This window comes from Phoenix dactylifera, chromosome 14 (genome assembly GCF_009389715.1).
Source record: "Phoenix dactylifera cultivar Barhee BC4 chromosome 14, palm_55x_up_171113_PBpolish2nd_filt_p, whole genome shotgun sequence".
Taxonomy (NCBI): domain Eukaryota; kingdom Viridiplantae; phylum Streptophyta; class Magnoliopsida; order Arecales; family Arecaceae; genus Phoenix; species Phoenix dactylifera.
Genome location: NC_052405.1, coordinates 13,873,236 through 13,896,707, shown reverse-complemented (window position 1 = coordinate 13,896,707; position 23,472 = coordinate 13,873,236). Strand labels below are relative to the sequence as shown.

Here is a 23,472-nt window from a genome sequence, read left to right as displayed (position 1 = left end):
TTGAGATGGGGTAAGTAGAGTTAGACAGAGATGGGTTGGATAAATCAGGTCCAATAAAAATACAAAAATCTCTTTTTTTCATACTTTTTTTCTGCCTTGGAAAAAAGGATCCGTAAAAAGTTATATATATATTGGCCGGTTCAAAGTGAGTTTTACTATTATCCATACATGTTTGAGATTCATTGTAGGACTGAAAATATGTCACTTTTTCATTGTCAACCAAATATACTAAAAATACTTTTTTAATTTTTTTTAAAAATATTTTTTTTTTAAAATTATATTTTTATGAAAAAAATATTTTTCGCGAACCAAACCATGCGAGTTAGGTCGGGTATCTGATGAAAAATCGACAATCCTAGACTTGTCCGACGTCAAGGGTGGGATGGGCATGGGAACTGGGTGACCGGTTCCAGGTCGTTAGAATCCGAGTGGACCGTAAAGTGACTGGCTCCAGGCGGTAAAATCCGGCTGGACCATAAGTTATGGCGGTTTATCGCCGTCGCGCGCCGAAATAAAACGCGTAGCCGGAGGCCTGACCAGAAAAGAAAACCCCTGCCAAAACCTCGACCACCGCTTCTGAGCCACCGCCGCCGGGCGAAGAGAGGAGATGAGCGTCCAAGACGTTGACGGCAATAGCTCCGATGAGGGAGAGGTCTTCTTGGACGACGAAGACATCATCCAAGAGATCCCCATCGACGAAGAGGGTCCAAAATCCCTTCTTTTCCTCTCCTCTCCAATCTCTCTCTCTCTCATCTGCCACTCAATTTCGCCTTTTCTTCTTTTAATATGATGCAGATCTTCCGGACCGGGACGATGAGATGGATCCCGATGTTGACGATGGTTTGTAGTTTTGGTTAATTCATTTGGATTGTCTTTTTTTTTTTTGAATTCAAATTACTTTTGTGGAGTGGCCATTGTGAAATTGTTGAGATAGATTTAGTTTATCTGTAAAAAAAAACCATTTTCTTTGTTTGGGAACACAAAATCGATATCAAGGACACGAGAAAAACTTTTTCTAGTTGCTATTGGAATGTATATATTTGTTCATTTATTTATTTAGGTGGTGATTCCTTCTCCCAATATTGGTCCAGAGGACTCATCTAAGTTGATTTGAGGGAACTAAACGGGTTGTTTTGTCTGGCAAACGTTGCTGATGTCCTAAATTTCATAAAGGTATCAACATTTGATTGCTGAAGGATACTATAATTTGGGCGAAATAATATATCATCAATGTTCATCCGTGTAATGCTTGATATTTAAGCAGATTTCTTGTTCCATTTGCAATCGAGAAACATGGAAGATTTTGATGGAACAGTTAAGGAATAAAATATTGATATTCCTATCAGAAAGATGAAATTACCATGTTACAGTTCACAAGATAAAAGCTTGATTGCTTGCACGCTTGAAAGAAATAACATTTAGGATTTATGGTTGACCAAAAAGATCCTTTTATTAGAAAGCCTTTTTTTATTGGGCACTCACAACTCCATCTTCTTGACATTCAATCCCATGTTTTGGCATATTTTGGCTCTCTATCTTCTATAAAGCATGGAAGTATGCAAATAGCTATGAGGATTCATCAGATCAAAGGGAAAATAAAATTGGACTGCTTTAGATAAGAGTGATGTTGCATGCTGCTATCATGTCCCAAAAATAGAGATAATAATATGATAAATGGCTCTTTCATTGTAGGTATTCTACTGTTAGGCTGGTTTATAGCATGGGCTCATGATGGTCAAAACCTGTGCCTGAGAATTCTATAATAAAAAACCAGGTAATATGAGAACCCTCCATCTAATAAAATACAGCTTTTAGTGGGAGATGTAACAGCAAATTACGTGAGAAGGACTACAAGTTGATTAATGGAATTAGGTATAAATATATTGTATTTTGCATGCTGGTAGTTGACAAGTCTGGGAAGTAATCCAATGGAATTAGTTCTACAAGTCTTATGACCTTTACAAGCCAAGGTTTAAAATAATATCAATTATGATATTATAACATCCATTATAATCATATGCAAATCCAAGTCATTGATTTTTATGTTAATACTTCAAGACATATATGGATCAAATTTCATTTTATTTGGATGCTTCATGACATGGATCAAGTGAAAACATGGCATCATACCACTAAAATTATTTATTTTAATTGATTCATTGTATGGACAATCTCAAAATATGATTTTTTTTCTAGGTATTTTATGCACCACAAACATGATCAATGGTGTCAATTTTTATTTTGAGAGGTCCATCACTGATTTTCACTAGTAAGCATTTGAGGCCAAATCAAGGTTCTCAATCTTGGTACCGGACTCCATACTGCTACCATGCTGGTATAGTGTCAGTATGCCTAATACATGAGTCTGTTTGGTCAATTGAGACTTGGTATGCCTATCGTATAGAGTTTTGGTTCAGTACTGGTTTGTTGCAATAAGCACCAGTACTGCGAATCTTGGGCCAAATGCACTTGAGTGTTTTTTAGCTTGCCTAACTATTTGATTATTATTCTTCATGTTTGATTAACTAAGTGTGCTTTATGTACATTAATCAAAAACTCAAATAGAATTAGCCCCATTATGAAGTGTTCTTTTTTCCTAACTCTACAACCTTAGTATTCAAATGTCCTATATGTCATGCCAATATAATTTATATCAGTTTGCATTACTTAAATTAGTGTCAATTATATAACTTCTTTGTTATATTTTTCATCGTAAATGTGCATTGGCAAATACATTTTCTGCTGGTAATATATAACAGTGCTAATAGTTTTTGTCTAGGAACAATCTCAACCATCAAATATTTCTTTCCTGACAGATTGAGAAGTGGAAGTTCAGTTTTAGGAATATTATGAAAGCGGACAATGGAGATAACATTTTTTCTTTTTCTTGATCAATAAGTAACACATTATTTGAAGGAGAGTGAGATCATAAGAATCAGAATAAACAATGTAAGGTTGGTTCTTTTGAAAGATTAGAGTATATATGGTTCTAGTTTGTCCCCTCACTCTAAAGAAAAGACAACAATTCAGTATGATTTTGTAATATTTTCTGCAATAAAAATCTAGACATTATGATAAACATTCCTTTCTCTTATTACAAGTATTATTTGTTGATCCTACATGCATTTGCGTGCCTAATTTTACTACTTTATTTAAGAATTTATTGATGAGGTTGGGTTTTGCCTATTGATTTATTTCTTCTAGTTGCTATAGGGGAATATAGTTATTTTGGCTTCTTGTTGTTTTTTCCTTTTTAGTTAAGGCATTATTGAATTTGCATCTTTCTGGTACCTGCAATAACTTTAGAACAAGGCATGCAAGTTTAGATTTCCCCTTATGATTATATATAGCCTATTGAAGATTTCTTCTTTTATACATGAGTCCTGTTGATAAAGACTTTTGTGTAAAATTTATATTGGTACGATGGATTAGCATTTTTATTCATCTCTATCTTTTTATTCAATATTAGTGGTTAATGCATTGTGTTATTTTTGTTGTAGAAGAAGCTGATGATTCTGTCTACATATTCAAGGGCCATTTAGGTAAGTTCTTGTCTTGATGCCTTGGATTGTTTTGGACAGACGTAGTAGTATCTGTAAAACATTAGATATAAGCTCATGGGTTCCTGTTGGTCAGTTCATCCTGAATTTTCTTTGTTTCCTACTTGTATACAGGCATGTCTAAGCGTGCATTCAACAAGAAAATATTGTTATTACTAACAATTTGAATTGACTAGCTCAGTTTTGATATATAAAAAAATAGAAAAGGTTAAGATCAATATAGACAAAAAAGGGACTGCCATTAGAGTTGGTTTCAACTAATTTATATCATTGTATCTCAGACTTACAGTTGGAATACATTCTTTTGGTGCAAATTATATTGGTATCTAATAATTATAATGTAAAGATAAATTTTCAATCTATAAATAATAACTAAAGTGTAATATATTATTTATTAATATAGTTATTTTTATTTTGAGCTTAATCAAGACGGGCTTAAGTGGATAAAGCCAAGCTCTAGTTGAGCTCATATACTAACCAAGTGAGCCAAAATTGAGCCAAACATGATATTCGCATGAACAACTTGTTTGTAGGATAGACTTAAATCCCGTAGATCAACAGTACCATGCTCCATACATGGCCTTTCCTTTCCATATCAATTTGGGTATCAAAGTTTCATCTCTTTGATCATCTTTCATTGATTTTGCTCAAGGAACTCGGGCTCAGGTATTGTTGCGACCAATTTGGTAAAAGTTATTCCCTTTTTGCCTTCTTTTCTACCTAGTGAGGGCTCAGCGAAGTAGAGCTATAAGGAATTGATTAATGACATATGATGGTCAAAAAGAAGTGGTAGATAGCGGATTATATCATATAGTGCTTTTGTTTTATGGAACTTGGAACTGTAGATCAACTCTTTTTTTCTTAACTATGGGACAGTAATGGAGTGGAACAAATTCTTAGCAATGGGAAAATTTTTGATGAGTCTAAGGAACATACTTTTTTGGTAATTGGGACAAAATATCAATGATGTAGAAAGTGATTTATGCGGCTGCTTATGCATATGTGGCTCCATGGCCACCCTGTGACCGAAGCTTCCCCTCCATGTTGATGGGCTATGTAGTGGGTGCCTAGATGCTTCACACGGTCCTGGCTCTTGCACATGCAGCTTTGGCAGTTATTGGTCTTGTCAGGTGCATGGGTTGGGTTAAGTTTGTATGTCTGGTATAATGAGTCATGTCATGCAAATTTGTTCTAGTTCCTTGTCTCTCGTTGAGCTTAGGGTGGTAACACCCCTAAATGCAATAAGATGTCTGGTAGCAGGAGGTCGTGGTAGAGGACAAATGGAGGAGGTGGCAAAGGACTCTTTTCCAAGTACCTTGTTCCTACTCTACTCTCTTCCACTTGTTTTGCCTTTTTTCCTTCTCTCCTTTTTGATCTCCCTCACCATTGTCACCTCTTTCTTCTCTGAATATTTCTTTTCAACCATTGACCCCCTCATTATCTCGTGCTCCCGGTCTCCACCTGTCTCCCACCTCTCATTTTCTGTTTCCCTTTCTTCTCTTCTTTAGGAATAGTTGTGACACTTTGCAGGAAGGAAAAGAAAAGGAATTAGTGGTCTCTGCCAAAGGAGATTTAATGAATTGACCACAAATGAAGATAGGCCTCTCTTTAGTGTTTAAAATTGTAATGTATCTAGCTTTAGATGAAACTATGAGAAATCTGATTGACCAAGCATTATATATTGCCATGTTTGTTGTACCTATATGTAGTATATAATGGCAAAGGAATGAGGCTAGCTTCATGCAGCTGGCTGAGAAAAGTGAAGCTTCCTTTTCATATGTTGCTTTTTTATCAAAAGCCTCAGCATATTAGCAGCCTAGAGATTTGTGTGGGACCTGAATTTTTAATACGCTTTATTCCCTATTAGTTTTATCTCAAAAATCGAAAGAGAGTCCTCGATTTTTTTTTTTCTTCCTTTTCCTATGCATACTAAAATTAGGTCCACAAATGCTTTCCTAGACTAATAACTTGGCACCCGTCCGGCCAATCTAGTAGAAAGAGTATAAGTAGGATTCCACTCAGGGCACACTTGTTAGCTAAAGTTCCCATCTGTCTTGCAGCGAATGAGACAGCATCCGAGTCTCGCTTAGTCGTGAGCGCTCGCTGGGCGGACCGAGCTGGTAAAGACACAGGTTCCGAAGGAATGAGCCGTGAAGGTAGGTTCGCGAGCAATCATCATACGAAAACGAACCAACTATAACTTCGTCCGGCGAAACCACTTGCGCTTATTGCAGGAGATCTAGGAAGCTACCTAAATGGAGAGCCCACACCTGCAGGGTAGTTGGTTCGCCTCCAAGGTTTGCTGTCTTAGTATCGGAACTCGTACTGGTGCCACACTAGTACTGGCACTGTTTCAGTACGGTATGGGGTGTTTTCGATGTATCAAGTGCCGGTACACTGCCCGTATTGGATACAGGTATCGAACTGGTATGGTATGGTACGGTATGTCCTATACTGTCCGGTTTGGGCCGGTACGACGAACTATATTTCCAGCTATATATTACCCAGCCAGTATATTACAATACTGAAATGCACCGTACTAGCATTTGCATATCGGTACATCTTTTTTTTTTTGATTTTGTTATGGATATTTAAAAGTATTGTATTGTACTTTTAAAACACCCAAATGAACCTCAGTTACTCTTCAAAGTACCCGATTAAGGTTTTATTGGATGCTCATAGTACTTAATAAATTTCCTATTAGCAAATTTAGACATTTTAAAAAGTTGAAATTTGTAAAAGCACTAGTAGTAATTAGAAATTATAAGAAATCTTTAATGATATTATATATATGTAATAGTCAAACCGCGGTTGGTATCAAAAGCTTCTAAGAATAATCCAAAAGTAATACTATATTAACTCTTAGAGTATGCGATCAATTGTGCTAATAAATATCAAGAAAATTATTAAGTTTTAAAAGTTCCAAGCTTTTTTTGAGATATTATCTCATAGAATTGTACAGCACTAACCCATGATGTCTCCTTCAAATGAAAATAAATATTAGACATGTTAAAACTAAATTTATATGCCATCAAGCACTTTGATCATTCTCAATAACATTTTCAAGCTACAACCATTAACTCTCAAAGAACTGCAATGGAATTAGCAGAAATAATACCATTAGAGCTAAAACCTGGTGAAAGGACAAACTACGTGGTACATATAAACTAGAGCTTTTGATATAACAAGCTGTCAAAAAGAAAGAAATGGTGATACATTTGCAGTAGTTTGGAACATTCAAGTCCACCAAATTTGTATTTATTGATATATCATTAGATGCTCGAAGTTATAATACTATCCTTGTGGATTGATCAAGGAACAAGATGCATTTAGATCATTATGATTTATGATTGTTTGAATTATTTGAATAGTGGCTACATAATATATGCGGGGAAAGAAGAAGAAAAGGAAAGAAAGGAGGGAAGGAAAGAAAGTAAGAAAGAAAAGAAGAAGAAAAGGAAAGAAAGAAAGGAAGGAAAGAAGAAGAAAAAGGAAGAAAGAAAGGAAGGGAAAAAAAAGGAAAGGAAGGAAGGAAGGGAGGAAACAAGAAAGGAAGGAAGAAAGGAAAGAAAGGAGGAGAAAAAGGAAAGAAAGAAATCAAGGAAAGAAGAAGAAAAAGGGAAAAAGAAAGGAAGGGATGACGCAAAAGGCAAGAAAGAAAGGAAGAGAAGCAAAAGGAAAGAAAGAAAGGAAGGGAGAAGGGAAAGAAACAGGGTAAGGGGTTTGAACCACTTCGAACTGTAACCAAGTGGTTTCGCTTAGTTCTGGCTGGTACGGGCCTTTTACCGAGCCAAACCTATGAAACTTGATACCGTGCTGGATTCCACTCAATTCAGGCCGGTTCGAACCTTTTATTGAGTTGAACCTCCAAAACCAACCTGATACTGTGTTGGTTCAGGTCGATACACCCCAAACCAGGTGGTTTTGAGTTGGTTCGGCGTAACTTGCATGTGAGGAACCATTTCAGAAATCTTTTTGAATTTGTGAGTATTTTATTTAAAGGAAGAAAGTAGAAAACTTTTTATCTCTATAGAATTATAAAAACTAGATGCGGGAAGAGCATTTTTTTTTTTGTTTTTGTTTTGGGGCGGTGTACCCAAGTGCATGAGAAGTGAAGATTACATAATTTTCTATTTCTTTTGGGTTAGGGAGGCCTAGCTTTAGGCTTTGAGGCTGGCCTCAAAACCTTTCTTGTCATATATTAATAAAACTAGATTAGTAGATATCTATCAAGTTGTAGAAAAGTAGAAAGAAGATAGATGGGTAAATCCTCCATTTTCTTTCATTTCCCATGCTCACCTCTTGATCCGTAGAGGTAGAAAAGTCGGATTCCTTGCACGTACATTGCATGTGTTGGATCCTGGTTACATAAAATGGTATAGTTGCATGTGCTACTTGTTCGCAAAGCATTAATTAGAGGCACAGATGATTTGTTGTGGTCTACATGGATTTAGATGATCTTTATAATTGTAACAATTAGGGTCAAGGAAGGCTGAACCGGACCGAACTGCCCGGTTCGGCCCGTATCGAGCTGACTCGATGGAAAACTGGATCGGTTCGCCTATTGGAGTTGGTTCCGGTCCCGAACCGGCCGGAACCGTTCGAAACCAGTGGGTTTCGTTCGAATTTGGTGCGAACCATCCAGTTCCCACCGAGTCGACCCAGTTCTAAATCGGGCCCCCTTCTCTTTTCTTTGTTTGTTGATTAAAAGATGTGGGAAAGGCCTCTCCAGCTTTTTTCCTTCTCCTTATGGCGAAAATCACACCGATTCAGCACGATTGAAGAAAGATCCAACCCTAAATAAGGTATGCTTCCTCTCTCCTATCTCATTTTCTTAATTTTTTTTGGAGCTTGAAAAAATAACTCGAAATTTGCAAAATAAAGGAAAATCATGCCAAAATTTTTGATTTGGCCTTGATTTTATTATATGTTGTAGATCTATAGATGATCTACACGATAACAAAAAAATTTTAATTTTTGAATTATATATAATTTTTAAAAATTAAAAATATATTTTTAGATTAAAAAATAGAAAAATATTAAAACTATTTTTTAAAAAAATATAAACTTAGAAGCATATTTAGGGGTATGCAAGCTGCTCTTCAGTAAAATTTGGTATCCATTTATTCTAGTTTTAATGCGATCATGTGCATGGTAGCATAGGCCTAGATTTGAAAAAAATGAGAAATAAGTAGCTTTTGATGCATGCTCACGAGTCTAAAAAATATATGTCGCATTCATTGTTGGGTTCTACATGGATCTGAGCTAAAATTATTTTTTTTGAAATTTAAAAATAATAAAATATATATAAATAATACCAAAAATTATGAAAAAAATACTAGTACATATGACATAATTCAGAAGTGATTTTTGAACTAGAAAACATATTTTTCTAAATTTACGATATTTAAACATATTTTTTAATTTAAAAATATTAAAAATATATATAAATAAAATATATAAAAAATTAGTATTATGTATTAGATAAATCAGATGCATTTTCTGACAAAAAAATTTCACCATAACAAAATTTTGCTATTTTTAAATAATTGATAATCTAACGTAGTTGATAAACCTGCAGGAATGGAGTCATCAAGAAAAAATGGAGTTAGAGCGTGATGTTGGTTGGGATCATGAGCAAATGCTCTCGGATCGGCACCATTGGAAGTGCAACTAGTATAATATAGAGTTCGAGAGAGTAGGGGTAACTGGGTTGAAGCAGCACTTAGATAGTGGTTATTCCGACGTATCTATGCCGAAAATGCCCATTGAAGATTCGGCAGATGAAGAAGCACTTCGCTGATTTCAGAGCAGCAAAGTAGAGGGTTTTCAAGAAGGTGGAGGTGGACCGCCGAGCAGCAGGTCACCTTTCTATCACTCTAGAGAGCTAGAGGAGGCATCTGCTCCAGATGACGAGAAGGCACAGATCCAAGCTACCATGCAGGTGAGCTTGGATGATCAGTGGCAGTAGGATAAGGTGGCCAGACATAGAGCTCGATTTAGACCCTCATACTACGAGTCAGGTTTCGGTTCTGCGAGTAGTAGGACAGATTCAGAGTTCAGGAGGATCTTCTCTGTCAAGAAGGCTGTCAGCAGAGGCGGTGGCCATATTGCATCTATACTGGAGGTTTTTGATAGCAAAAAAAAATCATCTAGAGAGATTCTATTAGGAGCAGCAATTCATGATTTGAATCCGTATGCCTTCTCTAGCAGACATTTGAAGTAGTAGTGGATTGACACAATGCTGAAGAAGGATAAGAAGGATATTCAGATCTCCTCTCAGATGGTCTTTTCGAGTGGTTGTAAGCACAATTGGTCTACCTTCACGCTCATCCATAGCAAGCAGAGAAACTGTTTGATACGGAAGCGCCTCAACTACTTTGTATATATTCACTACAATTTGAGGTTGAGGCTAAAGTGCATTCAGGAGAAAGTGGAGCTAAAGACAGATCCGATCAATAGTGCTTTCGTTGATGATGAGGATGATTCTATGATCGGATAGCTTGTGGGCCAGTAGCTGGAGCCTGAGCTTGATGAGCGAGGATTGCCTTAATGACCGGCCAGTTTTATAGTCAGCGTTGCTAGGGTCAATGCGAGGCAATGGGCAGAGAGCAATATTCCACGCATCTTTCTAGCTGATCAGCCACAGCCAAAGGAAAGCCAGTCATCACATGATGCCTTGTTCGAGACATCTTCGTAGAGATATGATCGTGATATGCTTCGGCGAGGCCACTATGCTATTCGGTCGATTCGGTCTGGAGGGCGATATACATCCTCCCAACATAGCCAGGTAGAAAGGGGCACGAAGGATAAGCAGGCAGCGAGTGGCATGAAGGATAAGAAAGTAGCTGCCCAGCACACCAAAAAAAAAAATACTTGCAGCTCCAATGGAGTGTTGAGGAGGAGTCAGCTCACTTATGCTCAGAGACCAGGAGCAGCAGTTCTGGTGGTCATGGATTTGCTGGCTAGGGATAGAGTGGAGGATATGAGACCACTGTTTATGAGAAACAGCCGCAAAGTGGTCTTCGATTTACCAGTAAGTTTCAGTTTATGCATTGTACATAGAATAGGGACCACGGTGCACGATCTGGTGGAGCCCGCGAGGATCCGATTGCATATAGAAGACGGACTCCTCGAGGTCATTTAAGAGGACACGATGCAGCTGCAAATGATCTCGTAGCGGAGTAGGATTTATAAACATAACATGTTACTAGTTGAATACTGGATTCTATTACTCGCAGCCACAGGCAGCGTATAATCCATACGGATACGGATATGGATAGGGTGTGTATGAGGCATCTTTCAGTGGCTACTACCCTATACAGTTCGAAGCATCTTATCGGTTGGATTTTGCTGCTGGCTTATTTGAATGGGCTCCTTCATAGCTGTTTTATCAGTCAGAGGACATCTTTCAGAGCCAGAGCTTTAGCGAGAGATTCGAGAGTGCATATAATCCGAAGCACGTTTCTTATGGGATGAACATACGAAACTACAATGCCGCCTGGTTAGAGACTTAGAGGGGTAGGCTAATGTGCCACCTGACTATTCTAATGATCCAGATATCTACAAGAGGCATCGTCACTCGACGAGATTTTAGATATGGTATGTATATTGTACTTTAAACATATGTAATTGATTGTATCATTTTATATTCTTTTACTTCATTACTTGATTTGAGGATATTTTATGTTGCTTCTTGTAGTATGCAACATTTCACTAATCATTTTATGATTTGTATCATTTTAAAATAATAAGATGCATCGTTTAGGTTAAATTGGGATTATAGAAGCATCAGAAAATATCAAAAAACATCAAAACAACATCAAGAAAATATCAAATTAGACTTAAAATTATTGAAGAAGTTCAAAAAGATTGATTACCAATTAAATCAACTTGAAAACTCTATAAAAAAAATTGGGCGTTTCGTACCAGCACGCCCAACGGTACCGTATCGACCCATCCGCCAACTAGTATGGGTTCCAGTACTGGTTCAGCGGACCTTGATTAGGTTGTTAGATTGGGATTTTTTTTGCTTAGTCTTTGTGGTATGTCCATGTCATTTTTTTTTTTTTTTTGTGTGCAAAGTGCATCAAGTATCAAACCTCCATCAACCAAAGGGTGGGTATGGTACATGCTGTATACATGTGTTGTATCAGCAAAAAGTATTGAGTGATACACTTTGAGATGGCCGAGGATGTCCTTTTTCTGGCCTCCAAAACTGCTTTCTTTGCCCTTTTCTTATTGTTTATTTATTGTACAAACTCTGTGAGCCATTTTAAGTGCCCTAGTTATGGATTTGATATGTGTTGAAGTTTTTTATATTGCATGTTTATGACATAACATCACATAATTTGGAATTAAGGGTAAGTCTGAAATATATGTGTTAAAATTAACAATACAAATTCATTTTGGTTATTGGAGATATTGCATTAATGAATGGTATCGAGGACTACCAATATTCAAGATGAAATAATCTAAAACTTGACTGATTTGACTATTAATAAAGAAATCAGAATATTTATGATATATTAATATTATTGAACGGCCATGATAATCTTTTTGAATATAATATAGCACCTCATCTTATAATATAGCACCTCATCTTATGCCACATGGAGTGCCTAGACGGCTTGTAGATTTTTGGAGTGATAAAAAGGCGGCAGATGCACGAGGCTCTCGCCATTTCAGAGTTTGGGAGGGTCAGATATATGTAATCTTACCCCTGCATGCGGAGAGGTGGTTTTTGTGCGTCAAACCCATGACCTCTAGGTCTAATGGGGCAACCTTACCATTGCACCAAAGGCCATTTTAGAGTGATCAACCAAAATTCCAGATTTCCTTCGTTTTTATTTTAGATTCATGCGCAAAGGCATGGATCCAGTGAACAAAGGCCATTAAATCCACCAACAATATATGACCACCATTGTTTTCGATTCAACATTAAGGTATTCTTGGATTTTTTAAGAAATTAAAAAAAAGGAGAGCTGATTTACCTAGTCAGGACATTGTTCTAGCCTAAAAAAATGACAATCCTTGCTTGAAGCTCAGAGAAGGTATGCTTAAATATCCCATGTCTTCTCCCTTAGTTCATTCAAACCTTGAAATGGTGGAGAACAGGATAAACAGATTGGAAGGTCATTCCAAGCCTGTACTGGGTGGTGCTGCTTGGTAGGTCTGGTTCTGTGGAAATACTGGCCTGATCTGCCTTGATTTGAGCTAATTTGGGTGGTTCAGACTAGTTTGGCGGACTCCAAGGTGTACCGGTCCCCTCTATCCCAGCTTGTTTGGTATGTCTGACATTTCAATCCTGTCATCTCCGGATGCATGTCTAAGCATTGGATCCTTCAAATGTCTAAGAATCTCTTCTTAAAGAGCCATATCCAGGTATCATACCCGTGTTTGTGTTTGAGTATTAAGTTCAGGTACTTTCGGCTAAATTGAGTGATTTGGCTAACACAGGTGACAAGTCCTATAACATTTTAGGTACTTCAGGCTAAACTGAGTGGTTTGGCTAATACAGGTGACAACTCTGATAACATGTTATCTATCATTTCTTCTTAAGGAGTTTAATCTCTAGTTATCAGACCATAAAAAACTGTACATTTTCTTATTAAAGCATAACGTCAATGGAATTTAGACTAGTTAACTAAGTCACTTGGTATGGTTTAAGGAACAAAAAAAAAAACAAATACATGGAAACGGAAGGGGATAAAACTAATGGTGTTAGTTGTTTTTATAATCATTATTAATAAGTGTGCACAGTGAAATATTCTGTCCGGGGATTGGTCTGCTTAAGTTGACTAAACCAGATTCCCTTTGGATGTTCCATTTTGCTGTTCTTATGCATCATATTTGGTTTGCACTGGTTTTAACCTGAAAACTGGTTTTGTTTTCACAACTTCATTAGGCTCGTTTTTGATTGATTTTGAGAAGCCATGCTTGTTTCTGCTTTGTAGTGCTTCTGTTAGCCTTCTATTTGCTGAAATAAAAATAATTTAAAACAACTTGTAAAATTTTCTTACTGCTGCATCTGTTTGATGTAGATGAACTCTACACCGTCGCTTGCAGTCCAACAGATGCATCTCTTGTGGCTACAGGGGGTAAGGATGATAGAGGATTTTTGTGGAAGATTGGTTCTGCAGATCCAGGTCTAGAGCTCCAAGGTTTGTTCTATAAGTCGGACGTGTTTCTGCAATGGAAACTTGGCTTATTTATTTTTTTTGCTTTCCTCAATAAACTCTAGGAACATGATTTGTTGCGGCAATTTCTTTTTTGCTCTCTCTATGAACTTTAGGAAAATGATTTGTCACTGGCAACATCTCCATTCCTGATGCACTAATAGCTTTCTTTTCTACTCTTTGAAACCTTTGAATGAGGGTATTGTACTATTTCTAACTGACGGCTCTTACAATGGATTTCATTGTGTCAAATCAGGAATACTCATTTGAAAGATTGCTTCTTCATCTGAGTATTAAGTTAATCACTTATTTCTACAAGCAAATCTTTATGTCTTTGTCAAAATTTACCTGCACACGTGATCCAGGTGTCAAGTGGCCAAGTCTCCAGAAGACTTGGACATGGAAACCTTCAACATCCGGCAACGGGATGCGTCCATATTACATAGATGTGTCTGTAAAGATCACAGATTAAATTTTATAATTGATATATTTTTAGAGAATAATTGATAATTTTTTGGACCTATTGTTTTGTAGTTTCATAGAAGTGATGTAACTTTTGCTGATTTTCACATTAGACTGATTACTTTTAGGTATAAATGCTAGATTTGATATGAAACTTTGATGACATCCTGTTTCACTAGCTTGAAGTGTGAAGAAGTGTCATGAAGTATCCAAGTAGTCAGACATGTTTAAAAACCCAAATTTTGTATTATACATATAATTGTTGCCATGCTCAGGTGCCTGCTCTTTGTAGTCTGTTAGTTGCCAACACCATGCTTAATTGACGTATAAAAATGTGTATAGCTGTAATCAATATAACTTGAGAAGAAATTGATACTAATATTCTTATTTTAGGTATCGAAAGGTAACTCTGACAGATTAGGTCTTCACATTTAAATTTGTGAATTGAAAAATGATTTGGTTAGGTATCTGTATTCATATACTGAATCAGTTATTTTCTGATATTTTGCATACATTTGCTGCCTCATGCTTTATTAGGCCCCTAGTGCTGTCTTGTTTTTTATATGCAAATGGTGTGGCATTTTTTTTCCCTCTGATATGATTGAATTGTTGAGTTGAATCATTTGAAGTCATTGGAGGAAAATCTTATTTTTGACATGATTCTCTCTGAAAATTGTGGTCTTTTGGCAAAACAGATTCTATGAATCATGAATTCGTATGGTCGCTCTGTATTGGGATTCTGACTCAAATTGGTATTTGGCTCGTAGTTTCTGTTGCAAAGATGAATGCAATTCCTTACATTAATTTTCATCTTTTTCCCTCTATGACAAGGCTCTTTGGAAGTTGGAAGAGTAGAGGTACTTTGAAGGTTGTTTGGTGTTTTCATGGATTTATACTGCTTAGAAATAAGGTAGTCCATGCCCATCAATTGGTTTTTCAGGTTTTGAGACAAGTTTATCTTTTGTTCAGAAATGCGTTGTCGAGAAATTCAACATTGATTCAAAGGGTTTATGATCTGCTAGAAGTTTGAGAACCAACCATTAAGTTTTCTTAGGCTTTGATTGATCACAAAACTTTCTCCTTTAATCTGACCTCATATAACAGGGAGAAGCATGTTGATTAAGTTAAGTTGTTAATCTATGGTATTACTGAGCAGTTTGACATGTACCTCTTGGAACATACTGTACCAGGGCTTCCTTGATATAGGGAGGTTTGATTTGGATGAAAGCTGTCCAAACTGCCTATATTGAAGGTGTATAGAGCAGTTCTGGGTGTATCAATCAGTTCATGCTTATTTGACCTCGGTCCACTCTCAAACCAAGTGGCACACTTGGGTCAGCTTGGGAAGTGGTTTAAGGGTGATTGTCTCTCTTTTTTGTTTCCCCTCACCATTTGAAGGTGGAAACAAGAGGAAGAGGGACCAATTGCTATAAAGGTTCTCATATTAGGTTGACCAATCTGTTTCTCACCATTTGAAGGTGGAAGCAAGAGTAAGAGGGATCTGTTGCTACAAAGGTTTTCATACTAGGTTGACCAATCTACAACTATTTCTGCACTAGTGATACATGCATGCTACCAAAATTTAATCCACAATTGGCATGAATTGTACGTGCTTAGGTTCCAACCAGGCAAGGCCTGAAATTATCATAAATTGCAAAATTATCTATTTTTTTTATTAATTAAAAATGTTTATATGCTTAAAAAAATGCTGTCAAATTATCAAAATAGAAGAGATCGTAAATTGAAATTAGGTCAATGCTCTAAGGGGTGCATATTAACGAACTAGCACTTGAAGAGGCTAAAACGTTTTGAAGATTTATAAAATATTGGTAAAAACTGCGTTTGGATAATTAACTTAGTCCAAGTACATGATCACTTGAGTGATTTTGGGTTGTAGGTGCTGCTATTGTTATTTTATGAATATAAACTTTTTTCTCTGCTTTCATTCCAATTGCTAATGGTAACACAATATCTCTTAATGTATTTTAGTTGGCAAGTTGATATTTATGCATATATAGCGCATGAAGAACCTTGACTGGGGCATTTAACCTGGTACTATCTTATTTCTTGCAAGAACATAGCATTTGGATAAGAAAACATGCTAAAAAAATCCAATACTAGAGTTAGGAGGCTAAAAATCCTGTCCTAATGGTATTTGGATCAATGCATACCCATCAATATCCTTTTTTGGTATGATCCTTGATAAGCCGCATGTTGTACCCACTCATGGTTGATACATATTTGATCCTTTATAACCTTGATCATGTCACTATGTGGATATCATTCTACAATATTATTCCATATGGGGAGTGTATATTTCGCTTTTTTGTCAACGTGGTACTCTTGCTTGGTTTGTTGTCTAAATTGCACTATTTTGCAGCTCTGCTGTTCAAGGTCCACCAAATCAATACTAGGTGTTGTATCGGTCGGTGACTGGTACAGTATGTTATGGGTTTGGTGTTGTACTAGTACATGGTATAAAGGGTGTTCCGGTTTCATATTAGTATGCCGTTTCCAAGTGTTTTGTTCTTTAAAATTTTTTGTTATTTTTACTGATTATTTTAATGATTGTGGTTGTTTAATTTAAGATTTCAATGTTGTTTTTATGTCTTTTATGTCAGATTGGTCCCAAGTCTAGACAAACATGCTATAATCGATAAATTAATGCAATTGTAATATAATTTAATGCATGAGTAGATATAATGAATATGCATACAATATATCAAATGGATTTGAAGTACAAAATAGGTACCAACATCTAAAATTATGTGGAGTGCCTGTGTTGCTTGTAGACGCTGGGATCCTGGTCATATTCTGGGCCTGAGATATTACTCCAACTTTTCAAATAATTTGTGTCCCAGTCAAGGTTCGCCGTCTTGGTACTAAACTCCGTATCGGTGCCATACTAGCATAGTGTTGGTACGGTACGGTACAAAATTTTTTTGGCATATCGAGTGTTGGTACGCCACCTATACCGGTACCGGTATAGAACCGGTACGGTACGGTTTGGGCCGGTACGGCATACTATAGTCCCAGTCCTGTGATCCATAATCTTTGCCCCTTGGATGACCACCCGGATACTGATTTTGTATTTGATACTGGACTGGTCATGCAAAGATTAAGATAACAAAATCTGACCCGTAAGTTGCCTAAAGATGTGGAGGGTAATAGCCACTCGAATGCCTCATATGAAGGATATCCATGCAGGTCATAGTTTGACTATGTGAAGTAAGATTTGGTGTACGACTTCAATCCGGACACGTTTAGGGACCCTACTCTATCCACGAGATCATTTGTAGTGCCATGTCCCAAACCACATGAGGGGCTCATCTCTTGTATGCAATCTATCCTTGCACGTTGTACTAGGTCATGTACCATGGTCCCTATCAAGGTTGGTTGTACTGGTACTAGTATCCATATCGGTTGCTTGACAGTATGACACACTCCTGTGTCGTGCCTTTTTGGGCTTTATCGACAGCCAAAAGTCGGAGAGGGAGGGGGAGAGGGGAAAAGAGAGGGAGAGAGGGGAAAAGAGAGAGAGGGAGAGGGAGAGGAAGGGAGGGAGGGAGGGAGATGGAGGAAGGGAGGGGAGAGTGGGAGAGGTCGAGAGAGATGGAGGTAGGGCTGGAACCCTCGTCTCGATGGGACCTCTCCTATTTTGTTTCAAAACGGAGGTGTTTTTTAATTTTCCTAGCCCAACTTCAGTTCAAGCCGACAAAATAAAAACAAATCGCTCCTGTTTCCAATCAAAACATGGGAGGTCCCGTCGAGACGAGGGTTCTGGCCCTCCCTAGTCTCCCTCGGCCTCCCCCCCTCCCTCTCTCTCCCACTCCCTCCCCTTCTCCCTTTCCCATTATTGGTTGAATTATCATTATTATCATCGTTGGTTTCGCAAGATGATCTAGGCAACTGGTTATCTAAGGGTCACCAGTTTGGGAATCGGAGTGAACAGACTCTTCATCCACTCTCTACAATGGAACTGTAGTTTCCTTTCCTATCCCTTTCTTGTTGATTTAAGAAACTGCTTTCTTTTTCTTGGATGCTCTTGCCTACTTGGCTCTATTGGGTGGCTTGATTGGGCCCATCATTGACCTACCTGCTTGACTAGACCAAAATATCTAGTCAAATATCTCTGTCAAAAAAGATATCTCAGATGGAGCTCTGCAATGATGACCTGCTCTCCTTTGACCTCCGTGGTTGCTCGGCAAAATGTGAGTGTGGCATGTTTCATTCTATCTATTGTTGTGCATCCACCTGGACTTTCCTTGCTATAAACTTGGCCGGTTGAGGAGGCAATCCTGGCTTATGAAGCTTTGCCTACAACTACTAGCTGTCAATCCGATTTCTCTTCATAATATATGAAAAATTATGATTTGTTCGGGGTAGCATATATCATCCTTATATCTACAATATATCATGAAATATAGAAAGTAACTCAGTCTCAATATTCTACATCAGCTTCAGATCTTGATTGAAGTTGTCATTCAAGTCTCTTGGACTGGGATATCGACTTTCCTGATTGTGGTGGAGTCATCCTAGTGGTAGCTACTGGAATATTCCATTAGTACTCTTCTTGCTGGGTTCAAATTTTCTACTCTTTCACTGCTACTGGGATATGCCATAAGCACTCTAGTTTTTCACAATGTATATTGTATTGGACCATAACTGGGTGCTCTATCTCAAATAAGATTTGTTCTTGTTTCATAGACTCTGTTATATGGATGTAAATGCTTCCAAATGCTTGCACCCATGCATTTCATGTAGGAATCAGATCAGTATCACTGTAGTTTTTCATTCTGTTGCTCTTTATACTCAGGTCATCGAGATACTGTCTCTACAGTAGCCTTCAGCTCTGATGGGCAGTTACTTGCTTCTGGAGGTTTGGATGGAGTTGTACATGTATGGGATACATCTCTAGGTAGTCTTAAATGTACGCTTGAAGGTTCTGGAGAAGGTTTTGAGGTGAGATTTATGAATGCTTGATGGCATATATCAAATTTTCTTGCTTGCTTTTTTAATGTTAAATTGTATGGCTCTGAATTTTCTTTTGCTCGAACTGCTCAGTGGCTCAAATGGCATCCAAGAGGACACTTGATAATAGGAGGCTCAGAAGATTCAAATGTGTGGATGTGGAATGCTGACAAAAGTGCTTGGCTCAATACATTCTCTGGTCATAGTAGCAGTGTCACCTGTGGTTCTTTTACTCCTGATGGTACTTAAATATATTGTGGTAAATTGTTGATGTTTCTTCATTACAACCAAAATACCAAACGAGGCTGATCAACTTCCACATCATGGTTCTTTGAAGGTAAGATTATTTGTACTGGCTCTGATGATGCATCATTGAGGATATGGAACCCTCGGACTGGAGAGAGTATCCATGTTGTTAGAGGTATGATTTGTCCTCTTCTGAAGTCACCTTTTATGTTTTCTGAGTGCTTCTTGTTGGTCTAACATGGATATGAATTGTGCTTTTGTGTACATGGATATGGATATGGGATGGTAGCTATTATTTGGTGGGTTTGTATGGGGTAAGCCTGAAACATCAAATAAAGCCAATTGAATCTCCTCTAGGAGCACAACTACTGGGAATGCTTGAATATGCAGGACATGAAAAAACATAGTACTCAGCAAGGTCCGCCGTACCGGTACCGGTCGGCGTACCGGTGGCCGGCTGGACCGGTACGGTACCGGTCCGGTCCGGTACGTACCGGCTGGTACCGGTCCCGTACCGGCCGGTATGCGGTGGTTTCAAAAACCACAGCGCGCGGCGCTGTGGTTCAAAAAAAAAAAAAAAAAATCGTACCGGTGCGAACCTTCCGGTTCGCACCGGTACGAGGCCGGTACCGGCCGGTACGGGCTCCGAACCGGCCGGTACGGGCCCGAACCGGCCGGTACGCACCCGTACCGGCCAGTTCGGATAAAAAACCAGGAAATACCGGTTTTTTATCCGTTCCGGTACCGGTCCACGGCCGGACCGGTACGGGCCGGTACGGCATTCCATGGTACTCAAGGATTTAAATCGTAATTTTAGCTTATGAGGTGCACATTTGTGGCTTTTATGATAATGCCATTTTACCAAATATCCATCAAAACCATCCAACAAAAAATTTATGTATTAAATGAAAATGAGTAATATCTATTAAAATCAAACTTAGGGACATGAAAGATAACAAAAATCATATGATTGAAATGGCATTTTGAGCCCAAGCACAATAATTATTAAGTCTTGACATATTGAATGCATGTGCGACCATTGTACAATTTTGCAAATTGGCTCGCTCTGTTTTTGTGCTTTTGTATGTTACCCAATCAAGCAAGCAAAGTTTTTGGTTACATGGAAGCAGAAACACAAAGCAGAGTAACAGGCATTGAGAATTGAGGGATGCAATTTATATGGTAATCTAGAAAACTATGTGAACAATGTTACAGGGTTCAGACAACATTATTTTATGCATTTAGAATGATTCAATTAATGCAAAAATAATCATCTTTTGGGAGCTGATGTTTGCTGTTTTTGATTTGTTTTTTTGCTTGTTTGTTAAGGAGGTTATAATTTCAAAAGCTTAGGGTGGTAAGTGATTGCACTTCAAATAAAGTGATATATATTTGGTCAAAACTTAAAGTGATGAATACATCCTCTCTCTAGATGAGTCATTCATAGCCATAACAATAAGTTAGTGAATTATTTTAAATAAAAGGTCTCACATTTGATTATGAATTTTATTTTAAGTTAGATACAAGGAAAAGAATCTTACTACTAATAAGGTTAGGAATTATTTGGTTTGATAAAACTAGGCTTGTCTTGGAAGTTGTTTTGTATGAATGTGGAGGAATTATGAAATTAGAGTTATTTTTTATGTAAATTCTGAAAGTGGTTGGTTCAAACCATCTTTTTCTCTTCTCTTCTCTTTCTTATATTCTTCTAGCCCATTCTTTCTTTAGGCCCTGCTTGGATGCCTGGACTAATTATCCAGGAATAACTCTCCACAGAACCGAATTTTCAAGAGAGAAAGGTGGCCAGTGGCCACAGTAGGAAAAGTTGGGGGAATCAGGGAGCCTTGTAGACCATACGATCCTGAAAAATGAGGATACTGGGTTCTTTCTGAGAGATGATTTCCAGTATTCCAGTTCTTCTGAGGGCTGTACAACCAAAGTTTCCAGTATCACCTCCCCACCCCCCCTTCCCGCCATCATGCCAACTCCCTTGCTTACCTCTTCCAAGCCATCCACCATATATGGTATATTCGGTGGATAGTTTAGCAGGGCATCTGGGCAGGGCCCTTAATTATTTATTGCTGCTAAGACACCAAATTCAAAATCTGATAACTGATATCCTTCCAAGATCCGATATTTGCCTTTTAATGTTTTTTCTCTCATAGTCTTCTTCAACCTCTCCTTTTAATCCATCTTCCTTGTGTTATTTTCAGATATGACATCAGATCAGTGTGCAACACCTTTTAATCATCTTTCATTTAATCCTTTGATTATAACTCATAACTGTATTCTATCACATTGAAACCCTGATCCTACTTAAGTTATTAACCTATGTGTCCTCTTTCTATATCAATTTTTCTCCTGCTGATGAAATATTTTTCCCTTTACTCCATTCTTTTCATACAACCTCAATTGTTCTTGACTTCCATAGTCTTTGAGACCAAAAGATGCAAAACACGCTTTACACCATCCTCTTTGTTTGCTGCCAAATCTTTCTAAAGATAGATTTTACACTGCAAAGCTGCAAAATCATGGCACACCGCATCGATTGCTACTAGTGCATACTAGGCATACCGTACTATACCAGTACCAAACTGGTACACTGCATGAGGGGTGTATCGAGTGTCAGTACGCTGAACCGACCCCTATATTGGGTATGTCAATACTAAGATGTTACCAGTACGGGGTCCTGTACTGAGACGACGAAACTTGTTCAAAAGAAAACATGACTTTCTCAAGCTGCTAGTTAGTTTTTGCTTGTCTTGGCAATAAATGCACATTTAGATAACAATGAGCTTGTGGAGGCAAAATCTGTAGACAAGGTTCGCTGTCTCGGTACCGGACCCGTACCGGTGCCACTAGCACAGTGTCGGTACGGTACGAAATTTTTTGGCGTACCGAGTATCGGTACACTATCCATACCAGGTATCAGTATAGAACCGGTATGGTACGGTACTTTCCGTACCGTCCGGTTCGGGCCAGTACAGCATACCATGTCTGTAGACATGCTTCAGGGACATGGTGAGAAATTTTAAACCTAGCTATAATATGTTGAAGAGTAATGGTAGATATTTGAAATAAAATGTTAACTTAGGAACAAGTTTACAAAAAAGAGATTTATACATCAAGAGCTAAACTTGAATTTCAAATGCCTCAGAGTTTCCTCCCATGGACATATAGGTAGCAAGAAAAATCTGCAGCTATAAAAATGAATGCCAAAGTCAGTCTTCTGAATTCTGAATTTCATCACCTGAATGAAGAATGATGTCTAAATTGCCCAAGAGTAATAGGGGAACATGCTTGGGAATTGGGATACACTATTTTCCAAATATCTCAAAGATGCTGATATTAACCATAATTGGCAAGCCTTATCCCAAATATGAGGGTTCGATTTATGAATTCTTCTTAGCCAATATTCCTATCAAAGATTTTATTTTGGTTTTGCTGCAAGCTTTCCCCTCCTTTTACTGATGATCCCAATCGAAGCACTTCTGCTCATAGAAGCCTCCTTGGCTTTGTTTCTCATGTCTGTACCATCTTAGTCTGGTCTCCATCACTTGGTTCTCAGTGACAAGTCTATGCCTCCTTTAATTTTTTTTTTCTTTGGTAACTTACCAGATTCATCTCAACATCTTCATTTTTACCATGTTTAGTTTGTATATTTTTGTCATTTTATTTTTAAATTTAGATAACCTTAGCTCAATTTGCAAGTCATACATTCTATTGAACTTTTAGAATGTTTTACAATTGACTCTACTGAACTTCAACCCACTAAATTGGTGCCTAATTGTTGGCCCAGGCAATTTTGGGCAATTGAGGGGCCTGCTATAGAGCCTGGAGGCCACCTGACTAGGTGGAAGATGTACAGTATTGGTTAACTGATTTGAGCTCATGTAACTGGGGTGCAACCATCCTTCCTAGGTTTTGCTAGACTTGAGAAAATGTCTAGATGGAAAAGGAAGAAGGCTGTTGATATGAGGAAGTTAACTTACTCTTAAGGCATGTATGTGCTAAGTTTTCAAAATAAAATAGAATTCCTTGTCCCCAACACGGAC

The 23,472-nt window shown here is 37.8% G+C and overlaps 1 protein-coding gene across 2 annotated transcripts in view; it reads left to right on the top strand.

Moving 5' to 3' along the window:
* Nucleotides 1-494: 494 nt before the first annotated feature.
* The window catches only part of LOC103711604 (angio-associated migratory cell protein), a 42,835-nt gene continuing 19,857 nt past the window's right edge, over nt 495-23,472 (top strand). The window contains exons 1-7 of one of the 2 annotated variants that reach the window (XM_008797819.3): nt 495-704; nt 796-840; nt 3,501-3,542; nt 13,604-13,723; nt 19,017-19,162; nt 19,265-19,412; nt 19,509-19,592. In XM_008797819.3, the coding sequence (XP_008796041.2) occupies nt 608-704; nt 796-840; nt 3,501-3,542; nt 13,604-13,723; nt 19,017-19,162; nt 19,265-19,412; nt 19,509-19,592 (682 nt within the window). In that variant the 5' untranslated portion in view covers nt 495-607. The remainder of the gene's footprint in view (nt 705-795; nt 841-3,500; nt 3,543-13,603; nt 13,724-19,016; nt 19,163-19,264; nt 19,413-19,508; nt 19,593-23,472) is intronic. The other variant, XM_026806416.2, reaches the window with a different exon arrangement.